Below are 20506 nucleotides of genomic sequence, written 5' to 3'. Positions count from 1 at the left end.
TTTTATGGTACGATCGAACGCGCGTACTCTCGCTACATCCACGCAGTGGAAAGGACAGATAAAAGAAAGAGAGATAGATAGATAGATAGATAGATAGGACATAGACATAGACATAGACAGAGACAGAAAAATACAAAGAGACAAAGAGAAAGGAGTGGATGGAAGAGAGAGAAAAAAAAAGAAAAGAAAAGAAAAGAAGAGGTTAGGAAGGATCGTTTGATCGACGGACCGTAAAGATGGCTTTCGCGGATTCCGTGGAATCAGGTGCAGTCATCCGTGTATTATGTATCCGTCGTTATCTCTTCGGCAAGAAGAAAAAAAAAGAAGAAGAAGTAGAAGAAAGAAAAAGAGGAAAAATAGAAAGAAAGAGAGAGAGAGAGAGGGAGAGAAAGGGAGTGAGAGAGAGAAAAGAGAAAGGGCTATGAGCGCTCAAACTCATCTCGAAAAAAGTCTTTTTCGCGTCCCTTCCCTCTTAGTTCTTTTCCCTTTTTTTATTTCTACGTCACTATCGAAAGATCCTTTGTAAGATACAACACCGATAAATATCTTTTTGAAATCGTACAGATCGTTCGTGCGTTAATATCTTCCTTTTTTTCTTTTTTATCATTTTATCCATCCATCTACCTAGCTTTTTTCTATCTATCTCTATCTTTCTCTTTTTTTCTTTAAATTTCAAACAATCGTCGTTAAAAGTTCGTTCGACGAGATTTCCATGGATGCGATGTAATTATGAAGATACTAGTCATTTTATATATATATATATATAAAATATATATATATATTATATATATATATATATATATATATATATATAGACAAAAATAAAAGAAAACGATGAAATCGTGTTTTGGTTCACATATATATAACATTGTACTCGTATATGTATTGTATATACACGTACGTGTATGTTATATCAACGAAGTTGAAACTCGCGAGAGCACAATTTAGTTTCTTCCGTTCTGTGCTTGTCTTTCTAGAAGCGAACGAACCCATCGTGCTGTCGCACGGAACTTCGAAATGAAAGTAATCTAAAAGCTGTCGTAGGATTGTAAAATTTCCCACGAGTTCTCTGTCTCTCTCTCTCTCCCTCTTTCTCTCTCTCTTTCTCTCTCTCATTCTCTCTCTCTCTCTCTCTCTCTCTCTGCCTTTCTCTTTCTCTTTTTCTCTCTCATCGTGTTACATATATGTATGCGTGTATGAACATGTAGTACGCTGTATACATTTTCCAACACGACGAAATTACTCGTGCGATAATGAAACTTGTCGCTAAAGAAGGGAGGAAAAAAAAAAAGAAAATAAGAGAGGTAGAGAGAAAAAAAAATGGTCTGAAAAATGGCGGCTTTGTAACGTACGAAGAAAGTAAATTACGATAACGAGTAGAAAGATTAGCGCACGGTTTGCGGCGCCGTTTTATAATCTCATCGTTAAGATATACGTTAATAAATTTCCTTAATTCGTCCATGAAAAGATGAAAAGATTAAAAAGAATCTAACGCGCTAGTGAACTTTAGCATTTTGAACTCTCTCGATAATTAATTTTCGTAAATGTCATGAACGACGAGAACGACAACGATAAAACCAACGTTATATTATACTTTCTATTCCATTATCTATACCTTTCTTGTAGCTACAAAACAAGATTCCTTATAGCTATAAGAATGCATATGAAAATTATATATTCCTTGATGGCAAATTGTTAACATGTTTTATATTCGAGGAAATTGATTTTATAAAATCGAACTCGAATCAAATTCGTTGGTTATGAACGAGAGTGAATGTGCGAATGAACTTGGCGAGCATACAAGACCGATCGGGTTGACCTAAATACATTCTTTACCATAAATCTGAAGGACACCTATGGGGCAAAATCCATTGGCGAGGATTCTTCCTATCTCGAATTTTACGAATCCTCTTCGTTTTCTTTTTCTCTCTCCTTCTCCCTCTTCCTCTTTCTCTCTCTCTCTCTCTCTCTCTCTCTCTTTCTCTCTCTCTCTCTCTCTATCACTGTTTGTATTTTCAATCGACCGATAAAAGAATCTCCAAAGAAATTTTTACGAGACAAAATGAAAGAAAATTTAAATGGTGCGTCGTTCACGTCGTAAGGAAGAATCAACGTTCTCTCTTCCGGTTTCCACTCGACAAAAATTCTAATTACTAATCGGCTCGTCTATTCCTCGGCACGTAAGGAACGCCAACTTTTAAGTCGCGTCCCTAATCGCGCGAAAATGTAAAAAAAAAAAAAAAAGAAAAAAACAAAAAAAAAAGAAAAAAAAAGAAATAATAAAAAATAAAGATTACTTTAAAGACATAACGCAATACGTGTAATTAAAATGTTTTTAAGTAATCTTTATTTCGAAGAATTGAAAAAGAAATATGATGAATATAGGAAATAAATAATACGATCCTTTTATGTATCCTGTTAGTAACGTTATACAAAGATTTATTACGTATCCATGTAATTTTAAGGACTATAAAGAAAATACGTGTGTATACGTATATAAATATATACATATATACACGTATATATATATATATATATATATGTATGTAAGAAATGAAAAATGAAAGGAAAGAAGACAAAGCATTCGCGTAAAAGTGATTAGAGTGAAAAAAAAAGAAGGATGCATAATGGCGAGAATTCAAAGAAAACTAGCAGCGTTATCAGCGATTTTTATTAGAGACTCCGTTAATCGATAAATCGTGTGACAAAAAAAAAAAGAAACAAATCAAATTTTTATTTGAACCGTTTGACTTTTGCTTATATTCTTATTGTACACAGATAAACATTTATAATCAAACTTTTAGTAATCCATTCAGTTATATGTATCTATGTACGTACCATGTTAATCCAATATTTAACAAACGTGAAGCGCCTTAAGCGATGAAGACTTCAATGTTTACGTATCGAGCTATAAATATTTTCGTATATTATTATAATATATCATCAGCCTTCATTGTGAAAAACATGATAAGACTATCTTTTCTTACATTATATCGCACATATGAGAAATATTATTATAATTATAATACGATACACTAAACGATACTTTCTTAATGTTTGTCAAAAAAAGAAAGAAAGAAAGAAAGAAAGAAAGAAAGAAAAAAGTATAACAACTCGACAATTCGATCGTTTCCAAAAACGATCGAGATGATCGATCCGTTCAGAATTATCCCATAAAAGGAAACGTTCATTTCTCTTTTTTCTAAAGCAATAATTAGATCTTACGGGTCACAAATATACATCTACACATATCCAATTCGACGAAATGTTTCAGAGCTTGATACGATGAACGATAAAAACATGAAAAAATTATGGACCACCGAATATAAAAATGAAAAGTCTTCGATCTTATACGTGATCCTCGCTAAGTTTACAATTTAAAAGAAGTTGCCCTCCTTCTATCCCAAACCCTCTTTCTTCCCATTCTATGTTCTACAGGATAAGAGAAATCGTTTTGATCAAGACCCTTTTAGACGATCTAGAATTCCGTGGAAAGGGAAAGAGAGAAGAGTAGATCCCTCCTCACTCAAAGAAGGCGATTTATATCTTATCTCGACATGTAGTCTCTGATCGCGTTGCGTAACTTTGACGATGACATATGAGAAAGAGAAAAAAAGATAACTAATATTAAATATAAAAACACACTCGCCGAGCGGGCAACCGAATTCTCATTCATGAGTTTGGATCTCTCGAAGAAGATATGAAAGGGGAAAGATTAATAAATAAAAAAACAAAAAAGAAAATGAAAAAGAACTCCGAGACCCGGCGACGAAAAAACGAGACGTATCCCGCGCGACTTTTACGTACCAAGAATTTTCTATTGCGTCATCTTTACTGTTCGTTAATAAGATTAATTAAAACATACGATGTAATTAATACCAAAAATAATAAGGTGCGATACGCGTCAAACCGAGCGCAAACATTCGTTTCGTTTGCACTTTGTTTGGCCAATATCGCATTGATTAGGCTATCAATCTAGGATCTAATCGACATTAAGATAAGATGATAATGTAACGATACATTATACGATGGAATTTCGAATTAATTCTTGAAGAATTAAATGATAAACACTCGCAACTTAATGAATTTCTCAGTATATGTCTGCAGTCATGTATTATAGAGAAGGAAATGATTCGATTCAATAAAAACATATGAAATCCTATTTGTCTAGTCATTCTCTTTTTTAAATCGATCTTTACATCACGACATTCATAGAGATATAAATGATATATGTAAATATTTGTTAAAAAAAATATCTTGAAAAGTATAATTGCACTTTATTATAATATTCATTTCCAGGTCCCTTCACTATGTTTTTGCCACTCACAAAAAGTAGACAAAGGATCAACAAAATTTATAACATTACATGTATAAATTATTACACATTTTGTAATAATTCGAATGGATGCATACGCATGGAAATTGTTTCTTATGTTAATTTCACTGTTCTAAGTTTTATCGGTACTGATTTTTTTTTTATCGTCGTAAACGATACTGTGTTTCTAAAACTAGTGTTTTAATAACATTGTCTTCTAACGATTATATATATGCATATATGTCTACAAATACGCATATATACTTTTTTTTTTTTTTTATTCATATATAATATAAAGAATCTTACGTTATAAGCATAATAGGTAATTAATTTAAAGCTGCAAAAAGTCTCAGCGCCATTTACATTTTATTCATTTTTACAGTACTTTTGTGCACCTCCACGGTTCGCGCAACATATGTAAATGCATACGAAAAAATGTAATGCCTAATTTTTTTCTAGACATAAGTTATAGCATATACACAGCTTTTTACAGCTCAGAAACAATTAATAGAAATTATTTAATCTTTTTTCTTCTTCTTTTTCTTTCTTTAAGCAGCTGAACCCTTTTGCAGCTGTGATAATTCAGAACTTTATTCCGTATTGTATAATATATCTAAATAACAAAAAATATATAATATTTTACAGTACCATTAAATTATAATAACTGTAAATAAGTTGTTATCTGTATGCGAAGCGCATAACAGATTTAGCCATGGCAACTGACAAATTGGATCACTCCTCTCGAAGTACGGATAGACATTTCTTAAGCAATTCTGCGTGCGCCTATCGTTAAATAAATGTTGAGTAAATTATCTTATGAGATATGTGCTCTTTACTTTATGTGTGTATATATATATATGTATATATGATATTAAATACTTACTTTAGCATGTTTTATTTCAAGTTCTGTTAACTCAATGAGGTTCTTTTTAAATGCTGCTACACGTCTCGTTTTAAAATCCGTTAATTCTGAAACAAATAATTTTACTCAAAGAAGAACTATATAACATAACGCGGATATAAATTACATACCTTTTTTACCCTTTTCAGACATTTGTTCAAATTTTTCACATGCTTCGGTTTGAGCTTGTTCTGCCTTGATTAACAAAAATATAAAACTTCAGTACACAAATAAATTTCATTCTTAATTCACTAATTTAATATCTGTTACATATAACGTTTAAAGTATATCTTTCTTATTAAATTTCAGTGATAATTTCTAATAAATATATCACTTTTAATAAACATATTTAATGATAATTATGATTTTTGTCATTTACAAATCATTATAAAAGATTGAAGACTCAGTTTTATTACACACTATTCTGTATTTTAAACTGAAAATTAAATATAATTCATTTCTGTAAACTCTTAAATAACAACATGCAAGTTTAAGTCATGCATAACATTTATTTGCAGTCTCTGCTTTTGTGCAATATCTAAATTATGATAATTATCCTGCTTAAAGAGTATTTATTCGATTACATATTTTGAAATAATTCAAAAAAAATTAATATAAACACATTCTCATAAATATGAACTACGTAATGAACTCTAGCAGGATAACTGTGCAAAAAATATTTTGTATGCATCATAAATACTTCGCGTACTGCTTCTCGTAACTATAAAATGTAAAATGATCTTATTAACGTTCATATATGATACCCGATTAACTTCAATAGAATATGTATATATCTATGTAATGTATATCTTTAACAAAAAATAATAATAATAATATAACTCGTAAATATATAGCAATTCAGATTATTAAGCGATATAGCAGAACAATGTATGTATGACACAAATAAAGAGAGACACACCTCAGCAACTTCCAGTGCCTTGAAGTGCAAGAAAAATTAAATTGCTTATTAGAAAATATGGTACGTTAAATTTAAATAACATTAAAAACATGTGTTTCCGTATTTACATTAAAATTCTTTTTCCTTTGAATTCATTTATTAAATATATGCAATTTGATCTTGAAAAGGAAATAATGCTCAAAGTCCTTTTTCTTTACAAATAAACTTTTTGAATGAATATTTTTATCCAATAATCAAATAGAATTTTCTAGCAATACTTAATTCCGTCTTAATAATAAATTTATATAAAATTTCGATTAGAAATATATACTCACTGCATGTACATCCTTATTTTTGGCACGAGCTTTTTCAAGAGCACGATTTGCAGATTCGTATGCATGCAAAGCTTTTAACCTTCTAAAAAGAAGCCTTTTTGCTGCAGCAGTATCCCTCATGTAATAACGAAGCGTATCAGACAATTTCAAATCCTCGTCGGATGCTACTCGTCCTTCGACTTTCTATAGTATTGTAAAATGAAAAAATATTAAGAATAAAGAAGGTAAACAAATTTTATGCAAAATTTATATTGCTACTTTTAAATATCGGCTTACCCGTAATTTTTCAAACGTTTCTGCAATTTTTGTTAAAAATTTCTCTAATTTACCAGGATCTATTGTAGCTAATTGTAAAAGATTAGTAGATATTTTTATATATGAATCTGCTACGTCTTTATGCTTTGCAGTTTGACGATCTGCACGACTCGTTGCTTCCTTTAAATTATGATGATACAATTGTAGAAATGTCATTTCTTGATCAAAAAAGTCATTTACATCTTTTACAGTTGCCTGCAAATAATATTCATCCGTGGTTTTGGAAAAAGATTTCACTAAACCACCAAACATTTCCATTTTATTTTTTCCTAAAAGCAAAGGCATAATTTATCTTTGTTAACATTGCAGAACTAATACTAATTGTAAGATAAAAAGTGTCTTATTTATTATTTCCTTTTATTTTATAAATTAAATTTTTCTGAATACAAAATTTTTACCTCTGACACAAAGATCTTGATCATATTCTAGAAATACTCTAAGATTGTGATCATTTAGAAAAACTGGATGATGTGCTAATCTTGTTAGAAACATTTCATGCATAGCAACAGTTTTCTTGAAAGTAGCCAAATATTCTCTATAAAGATCACATATCTATTATAAATTTATACTATGTAAAATATATATTTAACATTCTGTTGAAAGGAATGTACAACTTACGCTTCTAATTCTTGCTTCATTTTGTTAAATTCTTCTCTTGTCATATTACCTTCACCTTCTCCAAGTTTTTGTAATTTCTCACGAGATGCATCAAAGTCTGGTCTTGGTGGACATGGTGGAATCTATGAAATTACAGGTTATAAATTTCTTTTACTTTTATAACAAATAAAGAAAACTCAGAAGTGATAATTCGTTATACTAATTAAATACAATACATACGATATAGCCAGCATACTCCTCGTTCTCCTCAAATCTGTCATGAAGCCACACAAATTCCTCATGCTGTCTTACAACCAAATTCTCTGACTTTTGAAATTCGGGCAAGGTAGTTTTTGTGTGTACAGTAAATTTCACTTTATCCTTCTCGCTGAGAGCATCAGATATATCCACCCGTAGAGGCTTGTCTTGCAGATCTATGCTATCGGCATGAATTGTCTGAAAAAAGGCAATATTATTATTTCATAGACATAATTCAAATGGAAGAATTATTTAACAGAAGGGAAAGCTTACAAAATATGAACAACAACCGTTGTATGCATAAGGAAAAGTGAAAGATGTAAATACCTTTTTGGGAGGCACGCTGTTTAAAATGTCGGTAGTGTCGCATATTCCGTCCTGCAACATTTCTCGCTTATTAAATACTGCAGATCTCCTTTTTGAAAGGGAACAAACAATGCCAGAGTTCCAACTAATTAAACGCGTTGAAAATTCAATAGCCTACCGGCCAAGTGATAACAGGTTCCACCTACCATCATGGCGCCTGGTTGCGTCTTTACGACGCAGCCCCTTAGCTAATGTCCAGTATGTCAAAGGTATCTCCAAAATAATGCTTCACCGCCTTATGGAAGGTACATCTGCAACATTAACCCTTCTGCAGTACGAATGGAAAGCGCGAACGCGAGTAGAAGAATAGCAGCGCTCTCGCTTTGGCAAAGCCCGCTCGTTCAATTCACGACATGCCGCTCTCTGGCGCTTTTCTATAGCGAGCGCAACAGAGAGATAGAAAATTTGTATCGGCAAATCAGCTGTGGATCAAGTCAGTTGCGTCACGCGGAATTTATTTGAACATACGTCAAACGAATAATTCTGTCACATATGTACATACATACGCAACAGATGATATGATTTTCTTAAACGTAGGAAAACATAAAAATTATGTCGCTAAATATCAAACTTCTTGACATTTCTTATTAGTTTTAATAATTGGAGGATAATGTTCGGATATATTTTCTAAAATTAATTTACATTGTTTAATCGTAATAGCATATAAGCATAATAAAAGTACACAGTGCTAAAATACTCTTTGTTACATTCACAAAATATTTTGTTACATTATAGGAAAAAAATATATAACAAAGAGATACACATATATAAGAAGAAATACATAGCTAATCATTAATACTAGTCAAATGATATTTTTGGGATCATGTATAGGTAATGGATCTGGTTAACAAATATGTTATATATGTACAAATACAAAAAAAAAATATTAATAAAAACACTATCCATATGTGCATTTGCTTCCCATAAATATGCAATGAAAGAATAAATGCATCTAATGTTTCGTAACACCCATCCTTCTGTAAAATTTAAAGTGTATTCAATTTTCAAATCCAAGCTCTACACATGATTTAATATCCCTTTATTCTTTTTATTAAGAAATATTCAACTAATATTATGATATCAACATCAGAGAGCTAACTAATGTTCCATAAATATAATGCAATAAAAGACTATATTTTCTGTTAATGCACATCTACGCATTTTACATATACTTAATTCTTTGTGTTCTTGTATAGTTAAATATTCATACATCAATAGAAATAATAATGTACATTATGATACTTTTGGACCTTGTTCGAATAGGATACATTTAGAAGTATTATGTCATCACATATCTAAATCAATATCTTTGGTTAAGAATTAAGAATGCACACTATGCACTTGACTCTTTAAATTGTATGGTACTATAAACGTTCTCCAGTCAAAAAAAAAAAACGCTGAAAAATTTTAATTTACTGTTATTATATCGTTAATCATTGACTTTTAAAAGTGTATCATAAGTAATGATACTAACCACAATATAAATATTGTAAATAGTGAGGTTTTGTGTAATCATTACATAGAATATAAATTTGGTTACATAGGCCTCTTGATGTAATTGATTACATGTTTTATATATTCGTCATCTTATACATCAATACATACGTATACATAGTGTCGCCTTAGGTAGCCAAGTGTAATTTTGTAATTCCGTTTAAAGCCAATCGAACTTGATTATTCCAATCCACGATATACGATTAAGTAAATTAAATTTTTAATATTAAAGCACATCACATATATTACATGACAGTAAATAAATGTTAAGTATGGAATAGAAATGCCTATCCCTTCCGCCTTCTCATCCTCCTTTACTCATCAATGATAGAGACATTTACATCTTCAATAATATGTTCAATATCTCAACATGACAAATATATTTAATTTCCATATTTTACAGATAGAAGTATATCGCATTTTATAGCGATAAGCATAAAGTGATAATACTATAAATTTAGTAATATAGATGTTTTCATTCTTCAATAATAAAACCAATCAAAATATTATTAATATAAATAAAATATACACATAACTTTGAGAGAGGGAACTTCATTAAAGTATTACATTAACTTTTAAATAACGATAAAAATAAGAATTGTATGTATTTATATATATGTATATATGTATATATATATACATATATATATATATATATATATATATATATATATATATATATATCATATATATAATAACACAAAGATACAAACTGACATGATGAGATCTGTAAATCAAGATTTTATTATATTTTATGATTCTAATGATGTATAACACTTTTGCCATATAATACTCCTATCATCATGTATATAATATTTTTTAAATAATAAATACACCAATTGTGTCACTCGTTACCTCAAGATGCGACGCGCGCAAAATTAAATGTACAAAGTCGGTGGTTGAGATTAAAACGAGGAGCAGGAGTAAAAGGATCGATTCAGATCGGAGAAGGATGTAGCGGTGGGCAGGCAACCCCCAGCCCCTAGCAGCACCCACCGCCCTGTGCATTTCCTTGTCCTCCGGTACCTGCTAATCCACTAGGACTTGTTGGAGAATGTTGTGGTCCAATTTTAATGCCATTTGCCTAATTAAAGGAAATAATATTTATATGACTAGAATTAAATCTATCATTCAATGAAATATTAAGTCTTTCATATAAATAAATATTCACCTCATTATTGATATCAAATACACCCTCCTGTATTTTTTCATATATTTCTTTTGCTGTGTTAATGAATGCTTCTTCAACGTTTGCTGCTGTCTTTGCACTTGTTTCCATGAAAACAAGTCCATGTTCTCTGGCAAATGCTTCTCCTTCTTCCCTTTTTACTTCTCTTCGTGAATCAAGATCACTTTTATTACCAATTAACATAATCACCATATTTGAATTCGAATGTTGCCTAGCATCTTCCAGCCACGTTGTAAGATGATTAAATGTTTCTCTGCGTGTAATGTCATACACCAATAATGCTCCTGCTGCGCCACGATAATAAGATCGTGTAATAGAACGGAATGCTTCTTGTCCAGCCTATAATTTGTTTATATTAATATTTTAATGATTCCGTATTAATACAAATTATCAATGTTATGCAATAATTACCGTATCCCAAATTTGCAATTTTATTTGTTTACAGTCAATGGTAATCATACGGGCGCCAAATTCTACTCCTATTGTTAAATCATGAACTGGTTGAAATCTTTTGTCTGTGAATTGCAATAGAAGGCAAGATTTTCCAACACCTATATTAAAGAAAAATTAATATATTTAGTAATAATTAATAAAATTCTAATTAATTAATCCTTATTTATACAGGTGATACAAAACTTCGATTACAAAACATAAGTTTAAAATAACGCGATTTCAATTTTTATATATATTTAAGTGAATAGAATATATAAGAAAAGTCAACTGTATAAAAAAAAAAAAGATATTTTATATCGAGGTCAAAGTGAAATCACATACCAGTTGCTCACTGGCATAACATCAAATGTAAATGTAAAAATAAAAAGATCTACTAAATTTGACTACCGTATTTATTTAATGTTCTATATGCAAATAAAGAGTATATCTTTTAAGTTCGTATTACTTGGGAAAAAATTTGACGGATATAATGCAATATTAATAGATGTAAGTATAAAATTAAAAAAAAAAAAAAATGTTACAGCGTAGAATTTCTACAAATAGAAACATCATTCTCTATGAGAGAACAAAAACAATGGGATCCTGTCAGGGCATATTTAATACGGAATATAGAATATGTTGAAGGGAGAGGTCAAAATATAACATCATGCCAATTACCTGTATCTCCAATAATGATATACTTGAAAAGGTATGCATACGACATTTTCAAAGCTTTAAGATTGTGATGCACAAATATCAATATAATAGAAAACAGTTTCAGTTTTTTTTTTTTTACTGCTTTATCTCTTCTGCTTGGGCATGACGTCACTAAATGACATCGGTATTATTCGGATACTTTCGGTCAATCCTCGTTCATATTTCCGCTATTGCGCTGCTGTCGTTTCCGTTTACTTGTGATATTTCATTCCAGTTTACTTGTAACTATCTTATTAAAATATTATAAAACATGTAATTTCATCAAAATCATTTAAATATTTGATATTAAAGCATGAATAATCTTATATCTGATTTATTCTATTAACATGGACTTTCATTGGTTTAAAATAATAACACGAAACAATATTCAAAAATCATAGTACAATGTACGCAACTATTTTCAATTCGAACAAATTTAAATTCGACTTATTTGCGTAAAATTAATTTATCAGAATATTTCTATAATATAATATTTCTACCATCAAATATCATATCATTTTTATTTTTCTTTTAGAAATGAAAATATGTTCAAAATGTTTCCTTTGTAAGTACATAATGCAAAAGTATAATTCATTAGAATAAAGTTATATGAAAATTATTGCGTCATTAATTTCATGTGATTTCACCATGATGATTAGTTACCCATTCACAATCTTTTCACTTAAAGGTGCTTACAGAATTGCATACAAAGTCATATATATGTTCGTATTTGTACAGTCTATATATTCATGTTCATCTCCGATAGATACGACAGAGATAGAAGAAATGTTGGACCAATCAACGAACGACAGCACTGCGCCGGGTCTCGTGCTTCGGTGGCTACTTTTTAGCGGAGCCACGTCTTCATTAAGCAGTAGTTCTCCGATAGTTAGATGCGTTGGGTGCAGTTACAAAGGAGCTCGGATAATTTCACGATGCTACCTAAAATTTTCGTTTTCATTAGTTTATTATTCCTAAACGTTTATGCTTCCGAAAGTGATGTTCTTGAATTAACTGACGATGATTTCACGGATGAACTTAAGCGTCATGAAAATGCACTTGTCATGTTTTACGCACCATGGTAAGAAAAAAAAATTCTTTACTCGTTTCTATGGTTTTTAATGTGAGCCATACGAAAATGAAGTATGTTAAGTTCGTTCGTTTTTTATATCAGAAGAAAATGTAAAATAAAATAATGAACTTACACAAATGTCAATTTTTACACTCGCCGAATACCGGTTAGACAGTTCTTGATCATCGTTTTTATATACTTAGCGGCAACGCATCATATTATTCTATAGTTTACTAATTATTCCAATTTATATAATAAAACGATTGGTATCCTTTGTTTTATGTTAACTAAATCTTTTAATACAATATATTTCTTTTATGTTTCTTTGTCTATTTATGTTATTTATCACAGTTTCATATTTTAAAATATACAAACAATATTTATCTCTCTCGTACGAAATAAATGGAATACATTACATTTTAATTATTTCATCAGTCCATTTATCTATTTTTCAATGTATGTTTTTTAATTTTATTTCTTTTATTTTATTTTTATTTTTATTTTTAATTATTTTTTTTTTTTTATATTTTCTTTTTTTTTTTTTAATGGAGTAAAAGTAAAATTAATTATTTTTTTCTTTTATGGCAAACTATAATATGTTTTGTTTTAGGTGTGGACATTGTAAACGTTTAAAACCTGAATATGCAAAAGCTGCTGAACTTCTTATAGGTAATGATCCTCCAATTACATTTGCTAAAGTTGATTGTACAGAAAGTGGGAAAGAAACATGTAATAAGCATTCTGTCAGTGGATATCCAACATTAAAAATTTTTGCAAATGGGGATTTGGTTGGAGATTACAATGGACCTAGAGAAGCGCCTGGCATTGTTAAATATATGAAGGTATTTATGAATTGTATTTACTATAAGCTAATATTAAAAATGTATTTTTCAATAAATTTTTATCTGACTTAAAAATTTGTATAGGCACAAGTTGGTCCAGCATCAAAAGAATTAGTTAGCGAAGATTGTCAAAAGGCATTCTTAGATTCTAATGAAGTAGGTGTCATAGGTTACTTTAAATATGATGATTCATCATTATCAGTTGCATTCCATGATGTCTCAAAGAAACTCAGAGAAAAGGTTAGATTTGCTCATACGTCTGCAAAAGAACTGTTAGAAAAAGAAGGTTTGATGTAAGTACAAGATATTTCAGTAATGATTATGAATTAATTTTAATATTACTTATTCTTATTATTAATATATATTTTATTTTATTTCAGGAACAATATTGTTTTATATCGGCCAAAATTACTTCATAACAAATTTGAACCAGATAGTATTAAATATGAAGATCGTGATTCCTTTGGTGATGTCTATAACTTTATCACACAGAACTAGTAAGTTTACTATTCTTTTTATGTATTTTTATCGCACAGAAATAATAAGTTTATTGTCTTTTTTACGTATCTTTGAAATATACTGTTTGAAAGTATCTGATACACAGAATATATTATACAAATGTTATTTTTACAGCTTTGGAATTGTGGGTGTTCGTAATCGCGATAATGCAGCAGAATTTAAAAATCCGTTAATTGTTGCTTACTACAATGTAGATTATGTAAAAAATCCAAAGGGTACCAATTATTGGCGTAATAGAATTCTAAAGGTTGCAAAAGATTTTACTGGCTTTAATTTTGCCATTTCTTCCAAAGATGATTTCCAACATGAATTGAATGACTTTGGCATTGACTTTGTAAAAGGTGATAAACCAGTTGTTCTGGCAAGAGATGCACAAAATCAGAAATTTGTTCTTAAAGAAGAATTTTCTGTTGAAAACTTTGAAAAGTTTGTGAAAGCATTAGAAGCTGGTAAATTAGAACCATACCTGAAATCTGAACCAGTTCCTGAAGATAATGATGGCAATGTGAAAGTTGCGGTAGCAAAGAACTTTGATGAAATTGTTACAAATAATGGCAAAGATACATTAATTGAATTTTATGCTCCTTGGTGTGGTCATTGTAAAAAGCTTGCGCCTGTTTATGATGAATTAGGAGACAAATTGGCTAATGAAGATGTTGAAATTGTGAAGTTTGATGCCACAGCTAATGATGTTCCATCGCCATACGAAGTTAGAGGATTCCCAACACTTTTCTGGGCACCAAAAGACTTTAAAGACAAACCTGTTAAATACGAAGGTGGCAGAGAATTAGAAGATCTTATTAAATATATTGCTAAGCATTCTACTAATGAACTTAAAGGTTACGACCGTAAGGGTAAAGCCGTTAAAGCTAGAAATGAAGAGTTGTAATTCTATTACAATTTTTAATTAATTGTTTAATGCATTTTGAAAATCACCTCAGCTTCAAAAAATGAAATAAAATTCTTTTGTATAATTCATTCATTTACTATCATAATTATGACAAAGGACATTAGTCATAGAAATTAAATAGTAAGTTATCTCTTTTTAAATATTATAAAAAAGAATACAATGTATGAAAAAGTGATCATAGGATCTTTAATATCGTATACTTGTTTAGAAAGGAAGAAATTAGGAAGAACTGAAAAATAATAATAGGTTGTGTCACGTATACTTTGTACTATTGCGTAAAGGTATAAAAAATTAAGGAAACTTGTCCTTATTTCTTTTCATAACTAAGTATTGATGAAGTATCAATGCTTTTTCCATTTCTGGGTGTCAGACTGTGCTTTAGGTTAAATATGATATTAATTTTTGTTTACATGAAAGAGTGATAATAAATTGTTTTATACGAAATGCGAATGTAATTATAAAATAAATCTGTTTACTCTTTGTAATACCTAATAATATAAATTTTAAATTCTATTATCTTTCCATTATCTATTATCTTTTATGTCGTCCAAATACAAAAATAATAGTGTCTAGACATCTAAATGTATATTTTTTAAATAAAACAAATCGGATAAATAATTCTGAAATAATTGTTTACATTATTTTACTACATAACAAATTTAAAACATAGAAAAAGTAAAGAAGAAACAGAGTGTATACGATATAATTACAATCTTTGGAAGAAGACGTTCCCAGGGTAAAATCGTTTATTTGACATTCAGCTAAGAGCGAGATTGATTTTACCGATAGAGAACTCTATTTTCTTAACACAGAGATTTCCAAACCATGATCTGCCGGGACGTAACAATATATCTGGTCTTTCCTCTGCAAATAGTTAAGTACGTTGGCGTGGCTGCATAACATCTTATGGCATCTTACTCTGTTAAATGGGAGTACGGTACTTGCCCATGATAAATAACAATAAACTAACAATAATTAGCGTATAAATAATAAACGAGATCATTTAATCGGTATTAGGATAAAATTTCATAAATTTGGTGAGTGTACGTGAAATAAAAAATATTTTATACAGTAATTTTATTTTTTTATCGTATGTACTTATCGCACCCTGACTGCTTTAAATTACTATTGGCTAGTAAATTGTAATATTTCAGTAAATTATTTTTTTATTGTGTTAGTTCCTTATAATAGTTCCATTTTGGCACTTTATATATATATATATTAGCTTATGTCTTTTTAATCATTTGTTTATATTCTTCCATTTCAAGTAATATTATTTATTATTTACAATCATCTGACTTTAAGAATGTTAAAAAAAAAATAATAAATCATTTTACACACTAATAAATAATTTATTTTCCATTTGTATATAATCTTAATAAAAATTTAATTAAACTTATAAATATTCCACCTTTATGGAAGAAGTAATATTGATGAGAATTAAATTAAAATTAGTTTATACTGATAAAATGGAATATAATATTTATATATCGTTTTTATATTTCATAGATATTTTAAGAAGCATCTAAAGTTTTCCATTGGATGTACCAGTTTACGTTAAGACAAGAACTGGTATTATGACGGAATATAAGCTCGTTGTAGTAGGAGCTGGAGGTGTTGGAAAATCTGCATTAACTATTCAACTAATACAAAATCACTTTGTAGATGAATATGATCCCACTATAGAAGATTCTTATAGAAAACAGGTAAATTTAAGTTAATTAATGCATCCAAATCTATAACTTAATTATATGTTCAACTGGTAATATAATTTTATGGTAATATATTTTATTAATTATAAATTTTTTTTTAAACAGGTTGTTATTGATGGAGAAACGTGCCTTTTAGATATATTAGACACAGCTGGTCAAGAAGAATATAGTGCAATGAGAGATCAATATATGAGGACTGGAGAAGGGTTTTTATTAGTATTTGCTGTTAATTCTGCTAAGAGCTTCGAAGTATGTATACTTCACATTATATCTATATATAACGACAAAAATCATAATATAAAATATTGATCATGATATACAAATGTTATTAGTCATGTTACTTTTGTCATTAAAGGATATAGGCACGTATAGAGAACAAATAAAAAGAGTAAAAGATGCAGAAGAAGTACCAATGGTATTAGTTGGTAATAAATGCGATCTTCAACAATCTTGGGCAGTGAATATGACACAAGCAAGAGAAGTTGCACGTCAATATGGAGTACCATTTGTTGAAACTTCTGCAAAAACTAGAATGGGTGTAGATGATGCTTTTTATACTCTGGTGAGTTAATTATTATGCATCTTTAAAATCTTTGAGAAAGATATAGGTTATCAATGTGTCATAGAATTATAAACTTATAATTATACATATGAAAATACTATGTATTTATGAAGATTATTGGTACATTTTAGGTAAGAGAAATACGAAAAGATAAAGAACACAGAGGTAAAGAAAAGAGAAAACGTATGAGAGTTGGTAATTCTGGACGCAGGAGACATCGATGTTGTCTCCTTTAAATCATTTGCTAAAATTAATTTTTTTTCACTCAACAGATCAACGAAAGAATAAAATGTAAAATCCTAGAGTATATTCACTTTACATAAATTTTTGCAGCTTCCTTTATAGAATATCATAATTAATCTTGAAGAAAAACAGTTTTTCTATATACTTTGAAAAAGAACAACATATTTAATACATAGTATAGAATATTACAAGGATGCTTACTCACGTGATTACGATTTGTGAAACAATATTGCTTATATAATGGTCTGACATGCATCATTTAACATTTTATGAATTAAAGGAACCAGAACCCTTGATTGTTAAAATGTCTAAATCTGCTGCAATCTTTTTTAATCTGCAATCAATAATTATGACATATAATTAGATTTCGTTAATGTTCAGTTGTTGGTTTGAAGTATTTTTTAATTATATATACCTTGTAAAAACTACTAGTATGCGAGAGTATTTGATATGCAGAAGCCAACCTTACATTATGATTTGCATTAATAATTAAATTCAATAGATTACATATATAGTGACAAATATTTTTTTTTTTATTTTGCTTTAATAAACTTCAATATATAATGTAGTTTTGCAAATCAAGTACCACAAGATTTTTTATTAATTATTAATTTTGATGTTATTTATATATTTGTTTTAATTTTGTTTTTATCATATCAAATAATATAGATGTTGAAATTCACTTAAGATTGCAGAGAATCACAAACCTAATTAAATTAATTTGGTGCTCGGGCAACACAATATTGTTATATGTATATATATATAGATGTATGTTACTGTGATTTTGTATAACATTTTAAAATAGCAAGTAAGAGTACATTATGAATATATTTGAGATAGAATTTGTAAACACTCCACTTATATAAATGGAGAAATTTGATACATTGGTGGTTCAAAATTACAATAATAAATTACTTATTAGTAAGAATAAAAAATGTGGGAAAATAACAAAAATAATTAAAATATTGAAATATTATTTCTGTATCATTCTTTGATATAGTTTTATAATATGATAAATATACTTTATTAAATTAATATCATTTTTTAATAACATTTTTTTTTAAATCAGTTATTTTAACATACAATTGAACATTTTAAAAATAAAATAAACATATCAAAAAAATATATAAAAAATGTTGTAGAGTAAGGTCTCATAACAGACCTTAGTTAAACTAGAATCACTTTATGCTATTTTATTTTAATTGAATATTTAATATATAATATTTAATTCCATTTTGATTGTTTGAACCACCTTTGTATAAATAAACGGTACAAACATTTCTAACATATCTTGTACTAAGGAGGTGTACCTAATAATAACATAAAAATATTAAAAAAAATCATAATTAATCCTCTTAAAAATTTGTAATATAAAACATTAAAGAATCTAGATACAAATATGCTTGTTGCAGGTATTAGTAAATTCAAATAATTTGTAAATTATCTACTTAATATTAAATTTAAAATTTTTAAATATTTTGTTTCTTTTTTTATATTGACACTAATAAATTAATAATAATGTTATGGTCATTATCATATACCAATAAATCATTTATAATTAATCATCGTTAGGTACACCTGATCTCGTACAAGCGCATGCACAAATTCAGTTCCAAAAATAATTACTGCCTTAATATAGAACTAGTAAGTTTGACTTTACAGTTAAAAAAAATGAAGCGCAATTATTCAGCATTAGTATATATTATTTTAATATCTTTGTATTATTCTTTATATTACATCAATATATTATATGTAAGGGAATCCTATATTAATTAAGGTATATGATTTCTAGGCAAATCTGCGGCGCAATATGGATGGTTATTATGATACGATTGTAATTTAGTTAATAAAATCAGTAATCTTTTTAGAAATACTCGATAAATAACTAATAAGCGATTGTTTATCAGATTATTATTATTATTATTATTATTATTATTATTATTATTATTATATATATATATATTTTTTTTTTAATTTTATGTATATACTCTTATGTTGTCTAAAATGCTTAAGGAAAGACAAACATTATCGTGTTCCGGGTATAATTTAGTTCCAATAAACTTTCAATTTAAATTTATTGAAATAAATTGAACTATGATGCACGGATATGTTTCTTTAAAGAACGCGATAAGTATTAAGACATTACAAATTAATACGATGTTATAAATAATTAAAGAAATTATATAAGATCGTATTATGTTGAGTTATATCAGCGACTGTGATGAAGGGCACATTTAACAATCAAGGGTAAAGCCGGCTTATACAATTTATACGTACAATTTGAGTAAATGTATGCGTGTGTGTTTACATGTACGCATGTACGAGTGATTGGGTTGATTGCATATACGCTCAGAATATGCAATTTGTAATATTAATCTTAATCTCTTCAAATATTAAAAATATCTAAGAGAGTGTACAATTACCACACACAACATAACTATTATTATGTAATTTCATTTATTCTGAATAAAACTTTATATAAAAAATACATTCTTTTGAATAAAAAAATTATTAATATTATATAGTTATAACTTTGGTAATATCAATATGTGTCATATATCAGATTAATACTTTATCTTATTTCAAATGTAATACATTTGAGATGTAAACATAATTGTTTAAATCATTTTAAATAATTGTAAAAATTTCATGTTTTAAATTTAATGTCCTTTACAATGCTGTAACTATTTCGGAAAAGTACTTCATATATCGACTAAATCTTTTTACTTATAGAAAAAATAACATTGAGTAATATAAAGAAAAAAAGCAAGAACCATGAAAATCAACTAAAAATAACTAACATTCTTGAATCTTATTATTATATACTTCTAGTGTATAAGTAATATACTA

At 28.5% G+C, this 20506-nt stretch overlaps 4 protein-coding genes across 11 annotated transcripts; 2 read left to right on the top strand and 2 right to left on the bottom strand.

Annotated features, from left to right (window-relative positions):
* Positions 1 to 4257: 4257 nt before the first annotated feature.
* On the bottom strand, positions 4258 to 8378 carry LOC124425946 (sorting nexin-6). Of its 5 annotated transcripts, none has more exons than XM_046967077.1 (11): positions 8132 to 8378; positions 7947 to 8070; positions 7602 to 7817; positions 7383 to 7504; positions 7163 to 7299; positions 6726 to 7033; positions 6450 to 6632; positions 6136 to 6153; positions 5348 to 5411; positions 5199 to 5284; positions 4258 to 5098 (listed from the first exon to the last, which is right to left on the bottom strand). In XM_046967077.1, exons 2-11 carry the CDS (start codon positions 8004 to 8006, stop codon positions 5048 to 5050), a joined length of 1245 nt encoding a protein of 414 aa, XP_046823033.1. In that variant the 5' UTR covers positions 8007 to 8070; positions 8132 to 8378; the 3' UTR covers positions 4258 to 5047. The 5 variants fall into 5 exon arrangements, with proteins under 5 accessions (XP_046823033.1, XP_046823041.1, XP_046823051.1 ...); XM_046967085.1 differs by having other exon boundaries at positions 7947 to 8034; XM_046967095.1 differs by having other exon boundaries at positions 7947 to 7997.
* A 631-nt stretch (positions 8379 to 9009) lies between these two features.
* LOC124425970 (ras-related protein Rab-2) lies at positions 9010 to 11935 on the bottom strand. The gene is made up of 4 exons (XM_046967116.1): positions 11779 to 11935; positions 11080 to 11219; positions 10651 to 11007; positions 9010 to 10563 (listed from the first exon to the last, which is right to left on the bottom strand). Exons 1-4 carry the CDS (start codon positions 11822 to 11824, stop codon positions 10462 to 10464), a joined length of 645 nt encoding a protein of 214 aa, XP_046823072.1. The 5' UTR covers positions 11825 to 11935; the 3' UTR covers positions 9010 to 10461.
* Positions 11936 to 12618: 683 nt separating this feature from the next.
* Positions 12619 to 15631, top strand: LOC124425941 (protein disulfide-isomerase A3). Its single transcript, XM_046967057.1, has 5 exons — positions 12619 to 12877; positions 13479 to 13710; positions 13795 to 14003; positions 14091 to 14207; positions 14344 to 15631. The coding sequence occupies exons 1-5, from the start codon at positions 12690 to 12692 to the stop codon at positions 15116 to 15118; spliced, it is 1521 nt and encodes a 506-aa protein (XP_046823013.1). The 5' UTR covers positions 12619 to 12689; the 3' UTR covers positions 15119 to 15631.
* A 346-nt stretch (positions 15632 to 15977) lies between these two features.
* LOC124423602 (ras-like protein 1) lies at positions 15978 to 20144 on the top strand. 4 transcript variants are annotated; one of them, XM_046961516.1, is made up of 5 exons: positions 15978 to 16182; positions 16649 to 16845; positions 16957 to 17100; positions 17207 to 17413; positions 17545 to 20144. In XM_046961516.1, exons 2-5 carry the CDS (start codon positions 16717 to 16719, stop codon positions 17647 to 17649), a joined length of 585 nt encoding a protein of 194 aa, XP_046817472.1. In that variant the 5' UTR covers positions 15978 to 16182; positions 16649 to 16716; the 3' UTR covers positions 17650 to 20144. The 4 variants fall into 4 exon arrangements, with proteins under 4 accessions (XP_046817472.1, XP_046817462.1, XP_046817489.1 ...); XM_046961506.1 differs by having other exon boundaries at positions 15980 to 16176; XM_046961533.1 differs by lacking the exon at positions 15978 to 16182 and adding an exon at positions 16386 to 16406.
* The last annotated feature ends 362 nt before the right edge of the window (positions 20145 to 20506 follow it).

This window comes from Vespa crabro, chromosome 1 (assembly GCF_910589235.1).
Source record: "Vespa crabro chromosome 1, iyVesCrab1.2, whole genome shotgun sequence".
NCBI lineage: Eukaryota > Metazoa > Arthropoda > Insecta > Hymenoptera > Vespidae > Vespa > Vespa crabro.
This window is presented reverse-complemented; position numbering and strand designations above follow the sequence as displayed.